This window comes from Oryctolagus cuniculus, chromosome 4 (assembly GCF_051225735.1).
Source record: "Oryctolagus cuniculus isolate XC-2025 breed Fujian yellow rabbit chromosome 4, ASM5122573v1, whole genome shotgun sequence".
Taxonomy (NCBI): Eukaryota; Metazoa; Chordata; class Mammalia; order Lagomorpha; family Leporidae; genus Oryctolagus; species Oryctolagus cuniculus.
This window is the reverse complement of record NC_142870.1, coordinates 2,244,121-2,262,420: the sequence shown is the minus strand read 5'-3', so window position 1 is coordinate 2,262,420 and position 18,300 is coordinate 2,244,121. Positions and strand designations below refer to the sequence as shown.

At 58.5% G+C, this 18,300-nt stretch overlaps 1 protein-coding gene across 2 annotated transcripts in view; it reads left to right on the top strand.

Moving 5' to 3' along the window:
- Positions 1 to 18,300, top strand: part of TRAPPC10 (trafficking protein particle complex subunit 10) — an 83,684-nt gene that overhangs the window by 16,502 nt on the left and 48,882 nt on the right. For both annotated transcript variants that reach the window (XM_070071770.2, XM_089330469.1), the window contains exons 2-3: positions 3,852 to 3,933; positions 9,953 to 10,088. In XM_070071770.2, coding sequence (XP_069927871.1) covers positions 3,852 to 3,933; positions 9,953 to 10,088 — 218 coding nt within the window. The remainder of the gene's footprint in view (positions 1 to 3,851; positions 3,934 to 9,952; positions 10,089 to 18,300) is intronic.

The window sequence follows — 18,300 nt, the reverse complement described above, 5'->3', positions numbered from 1 at the left end:
TTGCAGCCTGCAGAGCCGTGAGCTGTGAGTTCCCAGGCTGTGTGGTGAGCGTTGGAACTGCTGGGCTTCAGGCACCAGAGCATGCGATCAGCCGTTCCCGGGTGTGATTCGTGTTTGCTCTGAGCGTGGAAGTCCTGAATCAACGCGGGTGTGGGAATCTGCTTTGCAGTAGAAAGTCGGGTCAGTTCCCTGACTCCCTGGGGCGGGAGTGGTGAGCAGACCCTGGGCGCACCTGACCAGAGCCAGGGCCCTGCCTCCCTTCCTGGGCTCCTCTGAGCTGCACTTTCCTTGGTGTCCAGGCTGCCCTCAGGGGCGCCGGACCCCTCCCCAGATGCTCTACCCTGCCCTTCCCAGGTGGGGCTCGAGGGGCTCGGGAGGCGCACGCAGGGAGACAGGCTGACGTGAGGACTCCTGCTGTGCTGTGCGTTCTCCTGGCGTGGCTTTGAGGAGTCCTTTTCCCCGCACCAAAACAGGGCCTCTTAGTCGTTGAGATACTCGCAGTGGGCTCTTGAGGGAGAGCAGGGGACTCAGTGCTTTCTGAACAGTGTTGGGACCCTCGCTGGTAGCCACTCTTGCCGCTGGTAGCCGCTGTGTGAACCCCCGGGTTCCCCGGCTTCCTCCCCTCCCTCGCCCGTGGGTCAGGTGAGCAGGCAGCCCGACAGCAGCTCTGTGACAGCTCAGACTCAGAGCACTTGGCGTGACCCGCGTGGCGTGTGTGTGGCTCTGACGACCAGCCAGTGAGCGGAGGGGAGGTGTTGGGGGTCTGCCCTTTCTTACTCTTCATGTGCTGGGTCTCTCTCTGCCCAGTTTTCAAACGCGTCTTTGCTTTTCCTAGTACTTGATTCAGAGATTGAGGAGCAGCTTAGCCGTGCAGCTGTGTGTTCAGAGATTCATGGTGCTGATTCTTAGACCTGACCTGGGTGCTGTGCTGACCGAACGCTGCCGCTCTGGAGGCTTGAGGTGCCGGATCAGGGAGTTGGCCCGCTCAGCTTCCTCTGGGGTCTGTGTCCTTGGCTGACCGCGCCGTCTTTGTGTGTCCTCCCTCGGCCCTGCTGTCTCTCTGTTCGGATTTTCTCAGAGGGAGGACACAGGCAGATGGGATGAGGGCCGTTTCAACTTAACGTGCCTGTTCACCTTTGCCATCAAATACATGGTGGTCTGAGGTGCTGGGGCTTGGTGCTTCAGTATGTGGACTTGAGCCAGACACAGTCCAGGCCTTAACAGGTCGCAGGGTAAATCCCCAGTTATGGGGCCAGTTTTGCGGTACAGCTGGTTAACCCTTGTTCTGCGATGCCAGCATCCCATATTGCAGTGTCAGTTTGATTCCCAGCTGATCTGCATTGGACCCAGCTTCCTGCTAATGAGCCTGGGAAAGCAGTGAAAGATGGCCTGAATACTTGGGCCCTGCACCTACGTGGGAGACTTGGATGGAGTTCCAGGCTCCTGGCTTCAGCTTAGACCAGACCCAGCCATTTGAGGAGTGAACTGGTGGTTGGAAGATACCCCGCCCCTCCTTCCCTCCCTCTTCACCTCTCTCTGTCACTCTGCCTGTCAAATAAGCCTTTAAAGAACTTATTTGAAAAGTCCTCAGCCGCGCCAGATGACAACTCTGCCCTTGGCCTACGTGCCGACTGAGCTGTAGCGGGCCTGGGGATTGTTGCTCCTCACAGGCGTGGTCCCGGAGGTGGCCCCTGAGAGGTCCTGAGGTCACTCGGGCTGTGGCCTGGGAAGGGGGTCTCCAGAAGAGCCCACGTTTGGGCCCAGCCGCTCCCTCCGCTTCCCGGCACGTCTGGGACCCTGCCTCCACACACGCTCCGCCACTGCCACGCTCTGAGAGCCCCCCACGCCTTCTGTCCTCGTGCGGTTACTGGCCGCAGGTCCCAGTCCCTGCTAGCAAGCAAGAACACCGTTACTTCCTAGGCTCCGTGTGGGGAGCCGTACAGTGCAGCTGGGCTTCTGGGGAGGTAAGCGTGGGAGGAGGGGTGTGGGGGCATTTCATCTCTCTTCTACATTTGAAACTTACTGAAAGGCAGTTACAGAGGGCGGGGGCGGGGGGGTACCAGAGAGGCTTCCACTGTTTCACTTCCCAGGGGCTGTGATGCCAGGGTTGGCTGGCCGAAGCCAGGAGCTCCACCCGGGTCTCCTGTGTGGGTGCAGGGCCAACACTTGGGCATCTTCCACTGCTTTCCCAGGCACATTAGCAGGGAGCTGCATCGAAAGTGGAGCAGTTGGGCCTTGAACCGGTGCCTAAATAGAATGCTGGTGTCACAGGCGGCTCCTTAATCTCTGCTGGTTCACTACCCAGATGACCGCAATGGCCGGGAGTGGGCCAGGACAACGCCAGGAGCCAGGAGCTCCATCCGGGTCTCCCACATGGGTGACTGGGGCCCAAGCACCTGGCCGTCTTCTGCTGCTTTCCCAGGTGCTGTAAACAGGGAACTGGATCAGAAGTGGAGCAGCCAGGACTCCAGCTGGCACTCTGAGATGGGTGCTGGGGTGGGAGGCAGCGACTTAGCCTCCTACGTCATGGTGCCGGCCTTGGTGTTTGTCTTTGACTCTAAATGTAGGTTGTTAGTGCACTTGTGTGATTCCCATGGGAGGGGCCGTGTGTGCAGCTTTCTATGGAAAACCAGGAGAGGAGAACGCCACCATGTAGCTGGCTTGGTTTCCATTTAGTGAAGAGTAATGCTTTTTATATATTAATCTTGGAACTTGTAATGAGGCTGCAGAAATTGGCGTTCAGAGATAGGGAGCCTGAGTGGACTCGGGGTTTTCTGTATTGCTTTCTGAGATGGATGCTAAACAGGAGAACAGCGTGAAAAGCGCTGTTAAAATGTAGAGATTGTTTTCATCTTGGCCAAACTGTAGAGCCAGTAACCCTTGGTGACTGCTCGGTGCCAGGCTTCGAGTGGCGGTGACTGTCTGGTCCCGTCCCCTCCAGGAAGCGTGTGGGAGAGCATCGGGCTCCTGCAGCCACGCCCACCCTCTCCGTCTGCAGCCACTTAACATCCCGCAGGCTTCTGTTTTTATGCGCACATGGCAAAAATAAGCAGCCATGTTAATGGCCCACATCAATTCCCAGTGATTTCTTTAAGATCAATATAAAAGCAATTAGGAAAATGGTTTTGCTTAAAGAGGACCCTCTGAGTGTAAGAACTTCAGTCATCTATATGAAAAGGTTCCTTTTGGGGCTAGGGATAATAGGGCTGAATGGTCATTTTGTGAGAGCTGGGTGGCTCTCACACCCACTTGCATTGTGTGTCAGTAGCGTCTGCCCTGGGCCAGCTTGTGCCTGGGCTGGTGACCTCAGCCCTCGGCTTCCTGGGTTGTGAGCTGGGTCCTGGGGAGGGGTGGTGAGGACCCCCGGGGAGGATGCCTGGCCCTGGCTGTGCACGTGGGGAGTGTTGTGTACGTTTTAGCTCCTGCTGGCCTTGGGTGAACCCTGAATTCATTTGGGGGAGAGTTCACATTCGTGTGTCCCGTTCCCCTCTGGAGTTTTCTGCTGTTTTCTTGTGAAGACAGCAGAGGCTGCAGGCGCCTGAGGCCAGGTGGGCGGAGCCCGCTGTGTGCTTGCTCAGCTTGGCAGCCTGGGACAAGCCACTCACCTTTGCGGACCCTCCCCTCCCAGGGGAGGTCACGCCTACCTCATGGGGGCGCTGTGAGGGTTAAGTTCAGCTGCAGATGTCAGGTGTGGGTTCTGGAGACCAGTCCTTTAGGGTCAGAAGCAATCCTGCTCTATGATGTCATTCTACTAAATGTAAGATTATCTGAAATATCAGTTTAAGAACTGGAGAGTAATTTATATTTCCTTAAAGACGCCATAACTCCATTTCTCTTTATTCCCCATGCAGGTGCTGGAGATCAGAATTTGTTTACCTCTCTCTACCCAACGCTTTCCCAGCAGCTTCCGAGAGAGCCGATGGAGTGGAGAAGGTACGGGCACCTGCTTGGGTGGCAGCCCCCTGGGTCCCAGGAGTCTGGGTGAGCGGCGCGGTGGTGCCGAGAAGCCTGGCGCCGAGCGCTGAGCGCGGGCTGCGTCTCTGCAGGTCTCGCTCTTCAGGTGTTGGGCATCTTGTGGGACGAGGGGTGTTAGAAGCAAGACAGCTCATTTTATTTATGAGTTATTTATTTATTTGAAAGGCAGAGTTACAGAGAGAGAGGGGGAGAGATAGAGACAGAGAGAGACAGAGAGAGAGATCTTTTGTCTGCTGATTCACTCCCCATATGGCCACAACAGGCGGGGTTGGGCTGGTCCAAAGTTAGGAGCCAGGAGCTTCTTCCGGGTCTCCCACGTGGGTGCAGGCGCCAAGCACTGGGGCGTCTCCCACTGCTCTCCCAGGCCACAGCAGAGAGCTGGACCAGAAGGGGAGCAGCTGGAACACGAACTGGCACCACAGCGCCAGCTCTGACAGTTCACTTTTATGGGAATGGCTTCGTCATGGCTGATCAGAGTGTCTTAAAGCCATGAGCATTTTGGAACACCCACCCTACCTGATGTAGAGGGGGAGACCCCAGTTGTTCAGGAGCTGAGCCCCTGCGCCCTTAAGAATGAGGAAGTATGCAGAAGGTGTCATTGAACAATTAGAAGAAAAAACAGACGGTGTAGAGCTGAAGCCAGGGTGGCCACTCCCGTTGCTCCTGCGTGTTCAGGGGAGGTCATGGCTGGGGGTCAGTGTCTTCACCAGCTTCCTTATGGTGAGATTCGGTTGCTGGGAACAATGTGTGGAGTTCGCTTGCCAGCACAGGTGGCCTGTGTCTGTCCAGGTTGGTGTCGTCACTCGGGTTCCAGCCGTGCTGATCCTCGCTGACCCCGGCTTGTGCCCTGGAAGCATGAGTTACCATGGCTCTCTGGGTGTGACTTAGCAGGCTCTCTGGTGAGCTGTGTGGTTCCTGCGCCCGGTCACGTCTCACTGCTGATCCTGAACATCAAGAGCGTCTGGAGAGCCAGGGGTCTGCTTGGGCAGGCAGTGCTCAGCACACGAGAGGCCCAGTGCTGTGAGGGCGAGAACGCGGTCAGCACGTGGAAGGACTTACTAGCCGGCGAGGCAGGGCGGTCTGCAGGGCTCCAAGGACGTGTGCCTCACGGCAGCTTCTGAGTCTGGGAAGCAGGAGGGGCGATGAGGAAGTGCAGCAGGGGATCTGCAGGCGCCCCTGAGGGCGGTGGCCTGGGCAGGCCTGGGCACACCAGGGCCTGGCGTGGTGCCCCTGTGTGCCGCACACCCTGCCATCGCTGGGCAGCGGGGCCAGCAGAAGTGTGTTCTAGAGGCTGAGTAGGCTGAGGGGGAGGGCCTCCCCTGATGAGGGTCTGCTGTGTCATCCCAGTGAGGGGGAGGGGCCCCAGGGCGGGCCAAGGGGGAGGGCCTCCCCTGGTGAGGGTCTGCTGTGTCATCCCAGAGAGGGGGAGGGCCCCGGGGCGGGCCAAGGGGGAGGGCCTCCCCTGGTAAGGGTCTGCTGTGTCATCCCAGAGAGGGGGAGGGGCCCCGGGGCGGGCCAAGGGGGAGGGCCTCCCCTGGTGAGGGTCTGTGTCATCCCAGAGAGGGGGAGGGGCCCCGGGGCGGGCCAAGGGGGAGGGCCTCCCCTGGTGAGGGTCTGCTGTGTCATCCCAGTGAGGGGGAGGGGCCCCGGGGCGGGTCGAGGGGGAGGGCCTCCCTCTTTTGAAAATGTTTACATGAAAAGCTGTAGATGTTTTCTATTTGAAAGAGAGAGAGGTCTTCTGTCTGCTGTTTCACTCCGCAAGTGCCTGCAACAGCTGGGGCTGGGCTAGGCTGCAGCCAAGCACCAAGAACCCAATCCGGCTGTCCACGTGGGGGCAGGGACTCAATACTTGAGCTGCCACTTGCTGCCTCCCAGGGGTGCACAGTAGCAGGGAGCTGGAGTCGGAAGCAAAGCTGGAGCTCAAGCCCAGGCGGTCCAGTGTGGGGTGTGGACGACCCAAGCCCGGGCGGTCCAGGGTGGTGTGGACGTCCCGGGCCCAGGCGGTCCAGGGTGGTGTGGACGTCCTAGGCCCAGGCGGTCCAGGGTGGTATGGACGTCCCAAGCCCAGGTGGTCCAGGGTGGTGTGGATGTCCCAAGCCCAGGCGGTCCAGTATGGGTTGTGGACGTCCCAAGCCCAGACGGTCCAGGGTGGTGTGGACGTCCCAAGCCCAGGTGGTCCAGGGTCCAGGGTGGTGTGGACGTCCCAAGCCCAGGCGGTCCAGTATGGGGTGTGGACGTCCCAAGCCCAGGCGGTCCAGGGTGGTGTGGACGTCCCAAGCCCAGGTGGCCCAGGATGGTGTGGACGTTCCAAGCCCAGGCGGTCCAGTATGGGGTGTGGATGTCCCAAGACCAGGAGGTCCAGGATGGTGTGGACGTTCCAAGCCCAGGCGGCCCAGGGTGGTGTGGACGTCCCAAGCCCGGGCGGTCCAGTATGGGGTGTGGACGTCCCAAGCCCAGGCGGTCCAGTGTGGGTTGTGGACGTCCCAAGCCCAGGCGGTCCAGGGTGGTGTGTGGACGTCCCAGGCCCAGGCGGTCCAGGGTGGTGTGGACGTCCCAAGCGTGTCTCCAGCTGTTGTGCCAGACACTCCCACAGGTCTCAGCCCTCACAGTTGCTTTGGGGACTGAATTTCCCCACGTGGACCTTGGAGGACACAGTCTGGCTGAGCAGGTGGGAAGGGAGGAGACGCAGCAGCTGAAAGGTGTGAACACGTTCTTGGTGGAGGAACTGGGAAAGACGGCTGAGAAAGCTCGCCCCGCCCGTCTGCCAGGCTGCCTCCCAAGAGCCCGAGTGTGTGCCAGACAGCCAACTGTGGGACTTGGAAGCTGAGGGCAGGGCCGGCGCTGAGGGCGGCGGGGGCGAGGCCCAGACAGGGAGCTGTCAGACGCGGGCCCCTCTGTCTGCAGTGGCGGGTGGCTCTTGTCCGCCTGCATGGGAACCCAGCAGGCCTTTGTGTGGAGAGCCCAGGGTCCTGGGTGGGAGGCACTGCAGGGGTGGGGAGGTGCCGCTCTGACGTCGGCAAGTCGGAGCTGTGAACCGTGTGGGGCGCGCTCCCGCCAGAGTGGGCACGTGTGCCAGGCAGCCACACCTGTTCTGTAGAACAGCGGTGGGACTGGACCGTCAGACTTGGGGAATGTGTCGTGTTAGAAGGACGCGTCCTAAACTCCTGGGACTCTGCAGGGGACTTGATGTAGAATGACGGTCTTCGCAGAGGTGAGAGCAGCCTGGAATAGGGTGGACTCGAAATCAGGGCGTGAGACAGAAGAGAGGACGCGGGGGAAGTCCTCTGACAGTGGGGCCACTGGCCGAGGAGCCCCAGGGTCGCCTGCAGCCAGCGGCAGTGGCACGGGAGGGCTTGCAGAGGACAGCCCTCTGGACGCCTGTGTGAGAGTGAGCGCACTGTGAAGAGGCGCCCGGGGCGGGGCAGAGGAGGGGAGGCGCCTGCCACGCTGCGTGAGGACAGCACATACAAGTGGCTTTGATGCAAACTCAGAGTCACCTCTGAGTAGACCTTGGAGATGGGGACAGAAATCAGACAGATGCTCTCAGCGGCCTAGGGCAGCCGTGTGGATGAGTAAATGCTTGAGTTGGAGGACGGGGCCCAGACGCCTGGAGAGGAGCGCTGAGCACCAGGCAGGAAGCGCAGAGGCTGGTGGGGTCCACATGCTCCACTCTGTCCCAAGGGTGGCTCGAGAGGAGGCAGGACAGGGAGTGGGGGCCGGGCAGGGCCTGCAGGGGAGAGGAGAGGGCGTGGGGCCGGGCAGGGCCTGCAGGGGAGAGGAGAGGGCGTGGGGCCGGGCAGGGCCTGCAGGGAAGAGGAGAGGGCGTGGGGCCGGGCAGGGCCTGCAGGGGAGAGGAGAGGGAGTGGGGACCGGGCAGGGCCTGCAGGGGAGAGGAGAGGGCGTGGGGCCGGGCAGGGCCTGCAGGGGAGAGGAGAGGGCGTGGGGCCGGGCAGGGCCTGCAGGGGAGAGGTTGCACTGGGAACCCAGAGCAAAACAAAGCAAGCAAAAGTCAGGTCTTGCAGTCGGCGAGAAAAGGCAGGAGAGCGACTGGGCTTGTGACAGCACTTAGAACGCAGCGTGACGTGCATTCAGTAGCGGTCTCCTCAGAGTGCTGAGAAAACCTTCGGACCTGGAGTCTCGCACACCTTGGAGCACGCCGAGGACCAGGCCAGCCCGCGGCCCCACCGAGGCCCTGAGATGCCAGCGCAGAGAGCGTTTGCGCTCGAAGGCTTTGGGATGGCTGGGGCCTGCTTCATCCTTTCTAGCTACGAATGCCGCCTGTGTGCCCTAGGTGCCACTTGTCCTCTGCCCCTCGTGCCAGGGAGGTGGCTGGGAAGCACTGCTACCCTCATCGCCTCCCGAGGGCCCCAGCCAGAAGAAAGGCGAACCCAGGAGGCACAGGTCAGAAGCAGCTGTCGGCAAACACGTCCTACAAATGTTTGCTGAACCAGAGGTATCAGTTCTTGAAAAATTAAAAATCTGAGGTTGGCGCTGTGGCGTAGCGGGTGAAGCCTCTGTCTGCAGCGCTGGCATCCCATATGGGCCCGGCTCCTCCACTTCCGACCCAGCTCTCTGCTGTGGCCTGGGAAAGCAGTAGAAGATGACCCAAGTGCTTGGGCTCCTGCACCCGCGTGGGAGACCTGGAAGAAGCTCCTGGCTCCTGGCTTCGGATCGGTGCAGCTTCGGCTGTTGAGGCCAACTGGGGAGTGAACCAGTGGATGGAAGACCTCTCTCTCTCTCTTTGCCTCTCCTTCTCTCTCTCTCTAACTCTGACTTCCAAATAAATAAATAAATCTTTTTTTTTTAAAAAGAGAAATTAAAAAATCTAAAATCTCAGCAGTGTGGGAGCAGACCAGAGAAGAGTATGCAAGGAGGGGCGTATTAGCTCAGTGGTTAGAAGAAAAGTCTAGGTTTGTGCATATTCAAAATAGCAGTGCAGCCAGCAGCAGGATGGAGGTGGGCGGCTGGGGAAGGAGAACGTGACCACTGTCAGAAAGGGCAGGAGACGGGTGCCGGCACACGGAGCGCACACAGGTCCAAACGTGCGCGCAGCCACGGTCCGCACGGCAGGCCGTGACCCACCTTAGATTGCATACAACACGCCAAATCCAGCTGCAGGTGTGAGTGGAAGACACAGCCAACACAGGCAGAATGCAGGCCTGGAGCAGACCCCTGTGCCCTGTCCCCCGGCAGCCCGCCTTGCGCTGTGCCCCGTCCCCCGGCGGCCCGCCGTGCGCTGTGCCCCGTCCCTCGGCGGCCCGCTGTGGCAGGTGCGCTGTGCCCATTCCCCTGGTGGCCCGCCGTGCGCTGTGCCCGTTCCCCCGGCGGCCCGCTGTGGCAGGTGCGCTGTGCCCATTCCCCCGGCGGCCCGCTGTGGCAGGTGCGCTGTGCCCATTCCCCTGGTGGCCCGCCGTGCACTGTGCCCCGACCCCCGGCGGCCGCCGTGCGCTGTGCCCCGTCCTCCGGCGGCCGCTGTGGCAGGTGCGCTGTGCCCGTCCCCCGGCGGCCGCTGTGGCAGGTGCGCTGTGCCCGTCCCCCGGCGCCTCTGTGGCGGGTGTGTAGCTGGGATTTCTTGATGAGTCCGGTCCTTTCTTCCTAGGTTGAGAAGCAAAGCGAGGTGTACCACATTTTATTTGTACAAATCCTGTTCTTTTGTCACCAAATAATTTCATTTTTTCGGTGATGTAGCGACTTGCATGCACGTGTGGTGTTTGGGTTGCTCGTGGAGACGGACAGGCTGAGCTGGCTCTCAGGTGTCGGCGCTCGGTGGGTGCACGGCTGTGTGCGTGTTGCTGAGGTGGCGAGGAGCTCGGGCCCGGCGGGTGGCCGTGTGGAGAACACGGCAGTGAGGACTCAGGCCGCATGCGGTAAAACTTAGGAACCCAAATGTGGTTGAATTCTGATTTTTTATTTCTGTTGCGCCTTGGGAGTTTTTCTTCTCAGTTACGTAAAAAATAAAAATAAAAATCTGTTACAGGTCCTACGGCCGGGCTCCCAAGATGATCCACCTGGAATCCAACTTCGTTCAGTTCAAGGAGGAGCTGCTGCCCAAGGAGGGGAACAAGGCACTGCTCACATTCCCCTTCCTGCACATTTACTGGACCGAGTGCTGCGTAAGTGTCCGCGGGCAGGCCTGCAGGCCCCCGGCTCCGGCTGGAGCCGCAGCTGCTCTGACTTCCGGTGCTCGCTTTCCTCCACCCTCCAGGGGTCTGTGGTTGTGCACGTGTGCCCGCCTGTCCAGCACATCTCTGCCTGTGGCCCCAGTGGCCACTGGTGTCGGTTGTTTGACCTGCTGTACTCTGGGTGTCGCTGTCCTGACGCCTGTGGTCCAGTTGCAGCAGGGGCTCAGCACAGACCACACTGTGCAGGCAGCAGAGGCCCAGTGAGGTCCTTGTTTCCCTGGTGGTGGGGCCTCGGGGGAGGGGCTCTCTGTGACCCTCAGTTCCCGTCTCACAGGTGTCTGTGGGGCTCAGCCCCGAGCATCGCCCCGACCCAGATGGCTCTTTCCTGCCCCACCTTTATCAGGGCAGCCAGCCCCTCCCTGCCGGTGTGGTCAGCCCGTGTTCTGCATCGAGGCAGAGCCGCGTGGTCCCCTCGATGCCAGTGAGGGCCACTTCAGGCCGGCCCTTGTGTCTTTGGGTGCTTCTGACTGGCAGCAGAAGACGCCGGGGCCTGCAGCAGGGCTGCCCTCTCAGGGCCCGCTGGGCTATGCGGGGATTGGCACAGCGTGCAGCCCCCGTCCTCAGGGTGGGGGACTCCCCGGTGACACCGTCTGGACTGTGGCGTCTCTGGAGCACAGTTCCTGGTGCTTCCCTGGAAAGTGGTCTGTTTCAGACAGCTGTCGACTTTGATAACCTGTGTTTTCCTTAGGTAGTGTGCCTTTCTGTTGAGTTTTAAAATTGTTTTTTATTGAGATGTACAGCGTGATCTTCCTGACTTTTTTTTTTTTTTTAACAGGCAGAGTGGACAGAGAGACAGAGAGAAAGGTCTTCCTTTGCCGTTGGCTCACCCTCCAATGGCCGCCGCGACCGGTGCACCACGCTGATCCGATGGCAGGAGCCAGGTGCTTCTCCTGGTCTCCCATGGGGTGCAGGGCCCAAGCACTTGGGCCATCCTTCACTGCATTCCCTGGCCACAGCAGAGAGCTGGCCTGGAAGAGGGGCAACCGGGACAGAATCCGGCACCCCGACTGGGACTAGAACCCGGTGTGCCGGCGCTGCAAGGTGGAGGATTAGCCTAGTGAGCCGCGGCGCCAGCTGATCTTCCTGACTTTTACATGTGTTTTGTGGGGGCCGGCGCCGCGACTCACTAGGCTAATCCTCCGTCTGGGGCACCAGCACGCCGGGTTCTAGTCCCAGTTGGGGCGCTGGATTCTGTCCCGGTTGCTCCTCTTCCAGTCCAGCTCTCTGCTGTGGCCCAAGAAGTCAGTGGAGGATGGCCCAAGTGCTTGGGCCCTGCACCCGCATGGGAGACCAGGAGGAGGCACCTGGCTCCAGGCTTTGGATCGGAGCAGCACGCAGGCCATGGCGGCCATTTGGGGGGTGAACCAACGGAGGGAAGACCTTTCTTTCTCTCTCTCACTGTCTAACTGCCTGTCAAAAAAAAAACCATAAATGTATTTTGTGGGAGCAGGCATTAAGCCGAGTGGTAAAGACACTTCCCCTGCACCCCAGACTGTGTCACTACACCTCACACTGTGACCCCACACCCACACTGTGACCCCACACCCCATACTGTGACCCCACACCCACACTGTAGCCCCTGGTTGTGGTTCCTGATGCTGGCGTCTGACTTCCCCCGATGGAGACGGCAGAAATGGCTCAAGTCATTGGGTACGTGCCTCCATGTAGCAGAGGTGCGTTCTGGGCCTGGTTTCCAACTTCGGCTCAGCACAGACCCACCATGGCTATTGGCACTTGACGAGTGAACTTCAAATGGGAATGCACACTTCGCATGCGTGTCTCTCTCTCTCTCTCTTTTTCTGGAAAAGGCAGATTAGAAAATGAAAAAAAAAAATGTGGGGTGGGCGTTTAGCTTTGCGGTCAGCTGCCGGGAGGAGCCGTGCGCCTCGGTAGTGACGCTCAGCACCTGGCTGCAGCTCCAGGCTCGAGCGCCTGCTGGTCTCACCCTGCGGGCACTGGAGGTGGCGCGGTGACTGCGGGCGGAGGCCGGGGAGCTCCCAGCTCCTGGCTTGGGCTTGGCCCGGTCCACGCTGAGCGGACTCCGTGGCAGAGCTCTCTCCGTGTCTGTCTCTTCCTTCTCTATTTGTTTCTGCCTCTCAAATAAAAAATTAAAATTTAAAAAAGCTGTGCTTTGTGTCACACTTATTTCTCCTTCATTGTTTTCTGCTTTGTCTATGTTTCTAGTGGTCTTGCTTGCTTTCTTCAGAGTGCTGGAATTTTTGTTACTCTAATTTATTATTATTATTATTTTTTTTTTTTTTTTTTTGACAGGCAGAGTGGACAGTGAGAGAGAGAGACAGAGAGAAAGGTCTTCCTTTGCCGTTGGTTCACCCTCCAATGGCCGCCGCGGCCAGCGCGCTGCGGCCGGCGCACCGCGCTGATCCGATGGCAGGAGCCAGGAGCCAGGTGCTTTTCCTGGTCTCCCATGGGGTGCAGGGCCCAAGCACCTGGGCCATCCTCCACTGCACTCCCTGGCCACAGCAGAGAGCTGGCCTGGAAGAAGGGCAACCGGGACAGAATCCGGTGCCCCAACCGGGACTAGAACCCGGTATGCCGGCGCCGCTAGGTGGAGGATTAGCCTAGTGAGCCACGGCGCCGGCCACTCTAATTTATTATTAATATGTTTTCTATCTCAATTTCTATGTTCGTTTTTATTCCTTCTTTTTGTTTTCTTATGATTTATTTTGTTTTTATATTTTTAAGTTTTGTTTATAGTTATTTTCATTCTTTTTAAAATTTAAATCTTCAAAGTTAATGAATTTTCCTCTTACTATTACCTGAAATATATCCCAGTGTTTTATCATTTTTCAGAAATTCTCCATCTTCTATTTGTATTTTTACTTTTAGCCAATACTCATTTAATGGAATTTTTTAGTTTCTAGAGAGAAAAATTTTTTTTAAATTTCATTTAACATTTTCTGGTCTTACTCATTGGGATGAGAAAGTGTTGTCTGGGGTGTTTTGCTTCGTGGGCCTCATGTGTGCTTTGACCTGATATGGCATCAGTGCCTGTGGATAGTCTGTGTGCAGCAGTCCGTTCTGCTGCTGACGGCAGTGCGACACGTGTGTCCATAAGATGGCGTCTACACATTTTTGTCTGTTTCGTCTGTCTGTAACTGATAATGGCGTGATAAAGTCATTTATTATTAGTGTGTTTCTGTTTCTCTTGTGTCTCCGTAGCTTCTCTGTTGGCTAGATGGTTGATGTGTTACCTGGTACAAGATGTTCATAACCATTCCAGTTTTTTAAAAAGTTCATTTATTTATTTGAAAGGGGGAGTTACAGAGGGGCAGTGGCAGACAGAGAGAAAGGGGAGGGTGGGGAGGTGTGTCTTCTATGAGCTGCAATGGCCAGAGCTGCACCAGGAGCTTCTTCCTGGTCTCCCACGCCAGTGCAGGGGCCTGAGGACTTGGGCCATCTTCTGCTGCTTTCCCAGAGAGCTGGATCGGAAGTGGAGCAGCTGGGACTCGAACTGGCATCCATATGGGATGCAGGGACTGCCGGCGGCAGCTTTACCCATTCTGCCACAGCACCCTCTCCCCATAACACTGACTTTCGAAATAATTATGTTCTAGCAGGAAGCCTTTTTTTTTTAATATCCTGCCCTTTTTGTATTTTTGATAAGGCAACATTTAAATAATTATTTATTTGAGAGAGTTACAGACAGAAAGAGGGAGAGACAGAGACAAAGATCTCCCATCCACTGGTTCACTCCCTAAATGGCCACAACAGCAGAGCCAGGCTGATCTGAAGCTGGGAGCCAGGAACCTGGAGCCTGGAGCTTCTCCAGGTCTCCCATGCGGGTGCAGGGGCCCAAGCACTTGGGCATCTTCTGCTGCCCTCTCAGGCCACGGCAGAGAGCTGCATTGGAAGTGGAGCAGCTGGGACTCGAACTGGTGCCCATATGGGATGCCGGCACAGCGGGCGGTGGCTTTACCTGCTACGCCATGGCGCTGGCCATCTTTTTTTTTTTTCCTTATTGTTTGGCAAAACGACTTCTAAGATAAGTGGATGCTGTTGCGGGTTTTGGACTAATGAAGGTCCTGTGTTGGGTCTGTCGGGGCTGTGGTGGGGCCCCGGTGTGCCTCTGCAGGCCTCACGTGACGTGGTGTAGAGCCTTGCAGTGTTCGGTTGACCCTGCTGCAGCCGCGGGTCCCACCAGCCGCAGAGGGAATCGCAGCCTCGTAGCGTTTTCCTGCTGACAAGTATGTGCGGCGCACTGGTGTGGTGCTGGCTGGAGTAACCTGCACGCGACGATGTTTGTGGCTCTGTGTAGCACTGCACTGTTTCACGAGGGCACTTGAGCGTTTGGAGTTTGGTGTCCACAGCCGCTGACCTCCTGCTCCCCCAGTCCCCGCTGTTATTTATTGTAAACCCCACAGTGTAGGTTTAGTTTTATTTATTTATTTATTTATTTATTTATTTATTTATTTATTTATTTATTTTTGACAGGCAGAGTGGACAGTGAGAGAGAGAGACAGAGAGAAGGGTCTTCCTTTGCCGTTGGTTCACCCTCCAATGGCCGCCGCGGCCGGTGCACCGCGCTGATCCGAAGCCAGGAGCCAGGTGCTTCTCCTGGTCTCCCATAGGGTGCAGGGCCCAAGCACTTGGGCCATCCTCCACTGCACTCCCTGGCCACAGCAGAGGGCTGGCCTGGAAGAGGGGCAACCGGGACAGAATCCAGCGCCCCGACCGGGACTAGAACCCGGTGTGCCGGCGCCGCAAGGCGGAGGATTAGCCTACTGAGCCACGGCACCGGCTAGGATTAGTTTTGTTTCAAACAGTACATTATTTAAAAAATTTTTTTAGTGTCAGATCGAGATCTTCCCTCTGCGGGCTTGTTCCCCGAGTGCCCACAACGGCCAGAGTTGGGCTGGGACCAGACAGAGGCCAGGCGCCAGGACACAGTCCAGGTCTCCCCGCGTGGCAGGAACCCGTTACCTGAGCCGTCAGCACTGCCTCCCAGGGGCAGCATCAGCGTGAAGCTGGGTCAGGAGCTTCTTAACCTCCAGCCCAAGTCCTGCTGCCCCATTATGGTTGTGTTTTTTTTTTTTTTTCATTATAAATTTTTGTTTATTTATTTGAAACGTAGAGTGGTAGAGAGAGGTGGAGGGGGAGAGCGCTTCCGTCTGCTGTTCAGTCTGCAAGTGACTGCAGTAGCCAGGATGGGGTCGGGCTGCAGACAGCGGCCAGCGTCTCCATCCGGTCTCCCATGTGGTGTCAGGGACGCAGTACTTGGGCTGCCTTCCCAGTCGCATTGGCAGGAAGCTGGATCAGAAGCTGAGTAGTTGGGACGTCAGCCAGCGTTTCCACAGGGGCGTGGGGCCTGAGCCGTGACTCAGCCCTCTGCACCACGTCGCCAGCCCTTGTTTTTGTGTTGTTCAGTGGTAGCGTACACCCAGCCCCGTCACGATCTGGGCTGCAAGCACCATGTCCTGTTACTGGTACTGTGTGCTGTCAGTCCCGCTGCGCTCTCACTGGGCTGTCGTCTGTTGCTGCCCTCACGTGCTCTGATGCAGAAGCTGTCCCGCGTTCGGCTCCTGTGACCTCTAGAACTGCACGTCCGCGCTGACGCCTCCACACAGGTGCTGGGGCTCACCTCACCGTCCTGGTCCCATTCTGTTTCTCCCAGGCCCCTGGGGTGTGGAAGCTGCACTCCGGTGTGCTCTGGGCCGCGGCCGCATCTGGAGAGCATGGAGAGAGGCACTGGCGCACTCACGCATGTCCACGTCCATGCTCACGTCGCGGCCAGGGGCTGTGTGCATGCTCGGTCCAGTGCCTGCCCGGCCCTGCCCTCTCTGTACCCGGGACCCCTGTGTGCTCGGTCCTGTGCCTGCCCGGCCCTGCCCTCTCTGTACCCGGGACCCCTGTGTGCTCGGTCCTGTGCCTGCCCGGCCCTGCCCTCTCTGTACCCGGGACCCCTGTGTGCTCGGTCCTGTGCCTGCCCGGCCCTGCCCTCTCTGTACCCGGGACCCCTGTGTGCTCGGTCCTGTGCCTGCCCGGCCCTGCCCTCTCTGTACCCGGGACCCCTGTGTGCTCGGTCCAGTGCCTGCCTGGCCCTGCCCTCTCTGTACCCGGGACCCCTGTGTGCTCGGTCCTGTGCCTGCCCGGCCCTGCCCTCTCTGTACCCGGGACCCCTGTGTGCTCGGTCCTGTGCCTGCCCGGCCCTGCCCTCTCTGTACCCGGGACCCCTGTGTGCTCGGTCCTGTGCCTGCCCGGCCCTGCCCTCTCTGTACCCGGGACCCCTGTGTGCTCGGTCCAGTGCCTGCCTGGCCCTGCCCTCTCTGTACCTGGGACACCCTTCTCTGACAGAGGTCAGGCGCTCATTTTCCTCCATAGGTTTGCTTCTTGCACCCCCACCTTTCCCCATGCCCTGGGAGGAGCACCTTCCTCTCTGCCACCATGATCCCTGAGTGGACAGCCCAGCCTTGCACTTGGCTGGCTCCCTGTGCTGTTACATCTCCCAGTGCCCCGGCCCTGCGCTGTCAGTCTCCCAGTGCCCCTGCGCTGTCACGTCTCCCAGTGCCCCTGGCCCTGCGCTGTCATGTCTCCCAGTGCCCCTGCGCTGTCACGTCTCCCAGTGCCCCTGGCCCTGCGCTGTCACGTCTCCCAGTGCCCCTGACCCTGCGCTGTCACGTCTCCCACGTCTGTGTCCTGCCTGTGCCGTCCCAGGCCTCTTCCGGGTGGGGTGGGCACAGCTCCTGCGGCAGCAGCATGCACTCTGGGACCGAGCCCGGGTGCTGCTCCTCCAGGGCTGGCGGCCCTGAGCCTCTGGGTTTGCTTCCAGGCACAGTGTGTGTGGTATCTTGGAGCTGCACCAGCACATCGGCATAGTGTGTTCTGTGGAAAAGTGCGGAGTGTGGCTACATTCCTATTGGATGTTTAGTTGCTGAAAATGGATTCTTTTACGGTGACCTTTTTTTTTTTTTTGGTAAAAAAAAGTTATTTATTTGAAAGTCAGAGTTACACACACACACACACACGAGAGAGAGAGAGAGAGAGAGAGAGAGGGAGGGAGGGAGGGAGGGAGAGAGAGAGAGAAAGAGAGAGGTCTTCCATCGGCTGGTTCACTCCCCAGATGGCTGCAACGGCCAGAACTGTGCTGTGCCGATCTGAAGCCAGGAGCCAGGAGCTTCTTCCGGGTCTCCCACACGGGTGCAAGGACTTGGGTGGCCAAGGACGTGGGCCATCTCCTACTGCTTTCGCAGGCCACAGCAGAGAGCTGGATGGGAAGTGGGGCAGCCGGGGCTTGAACCGGTGCCCATATGGGATGATGGCACTGCAGGCAGTGGCTTTACCTGCTGTGCCACAGTGCCAGCCCTGATAATTGATTTTTTAAGATGGTTGGCCTCTCAGCTTTTAAATATTATTTTTTTTCTAATTTAAACCTCAGATAGTAATTTTTAAAGTTAGGGTAAAAATGAGAAGTGCTTCCTTTTGAAATCTCATGCTTTCTGAATTAAACTGAAAGTGAGACTGGGTACAGAATGGGGGCTCTGACTGGGGGTCAGTCAGCAGAGCATGTGTGCCCTGGGGCGTTACGCGGTAGTGACCGGAACCAGAGAAGAGACGGGAGCAGGAGGTGTGTACAGGGTTACTGGGTTTGAAGTGAGTTAGAATCTGCCAAGGGGGTTATGGAGCAGAAGGCAGTTCATCCAGGGGGCGGGTAGCAAGGGAGACGTCTGGGAGAGAACTGAGCTGAACTACTCGCTCTTACGCAGGAGAAATGCTCACGTCGGGCTCGGAGTGAGACGCGGGATGACCTTCAGGCCCAGGCAGGTCCCTCCTGCCGGGCACAGTGTGGCACCGAGACGGTGGAGCGGCCTCTTCCTCCGGCTTTCTGTTGGCACCTGCCTTGCTTGCCCCTTACGTGGCCTGCATAGGCCACTGAGCTTGGGGTGGCTCCCCAGAGCTCCCAGAGAGCTGGGACACGGGCAGAAGCTTCCAGGAAGGGCTGCAGGGGTGCTGCACGTGGCCTGAGACCCCCAGCAGGGCCTTCAGCCCTGGCAGGTTGCAGTGGACACTTGAACTTGCCCACAGTACTGCCATGGGAGCCTAGCCCTCTGACCCTCAGTGCCTGCTTCCCCTGTCCTGATACATTGTGGCCACTTGTTACTGGACACCTTTTACCTGTAAATTAAAG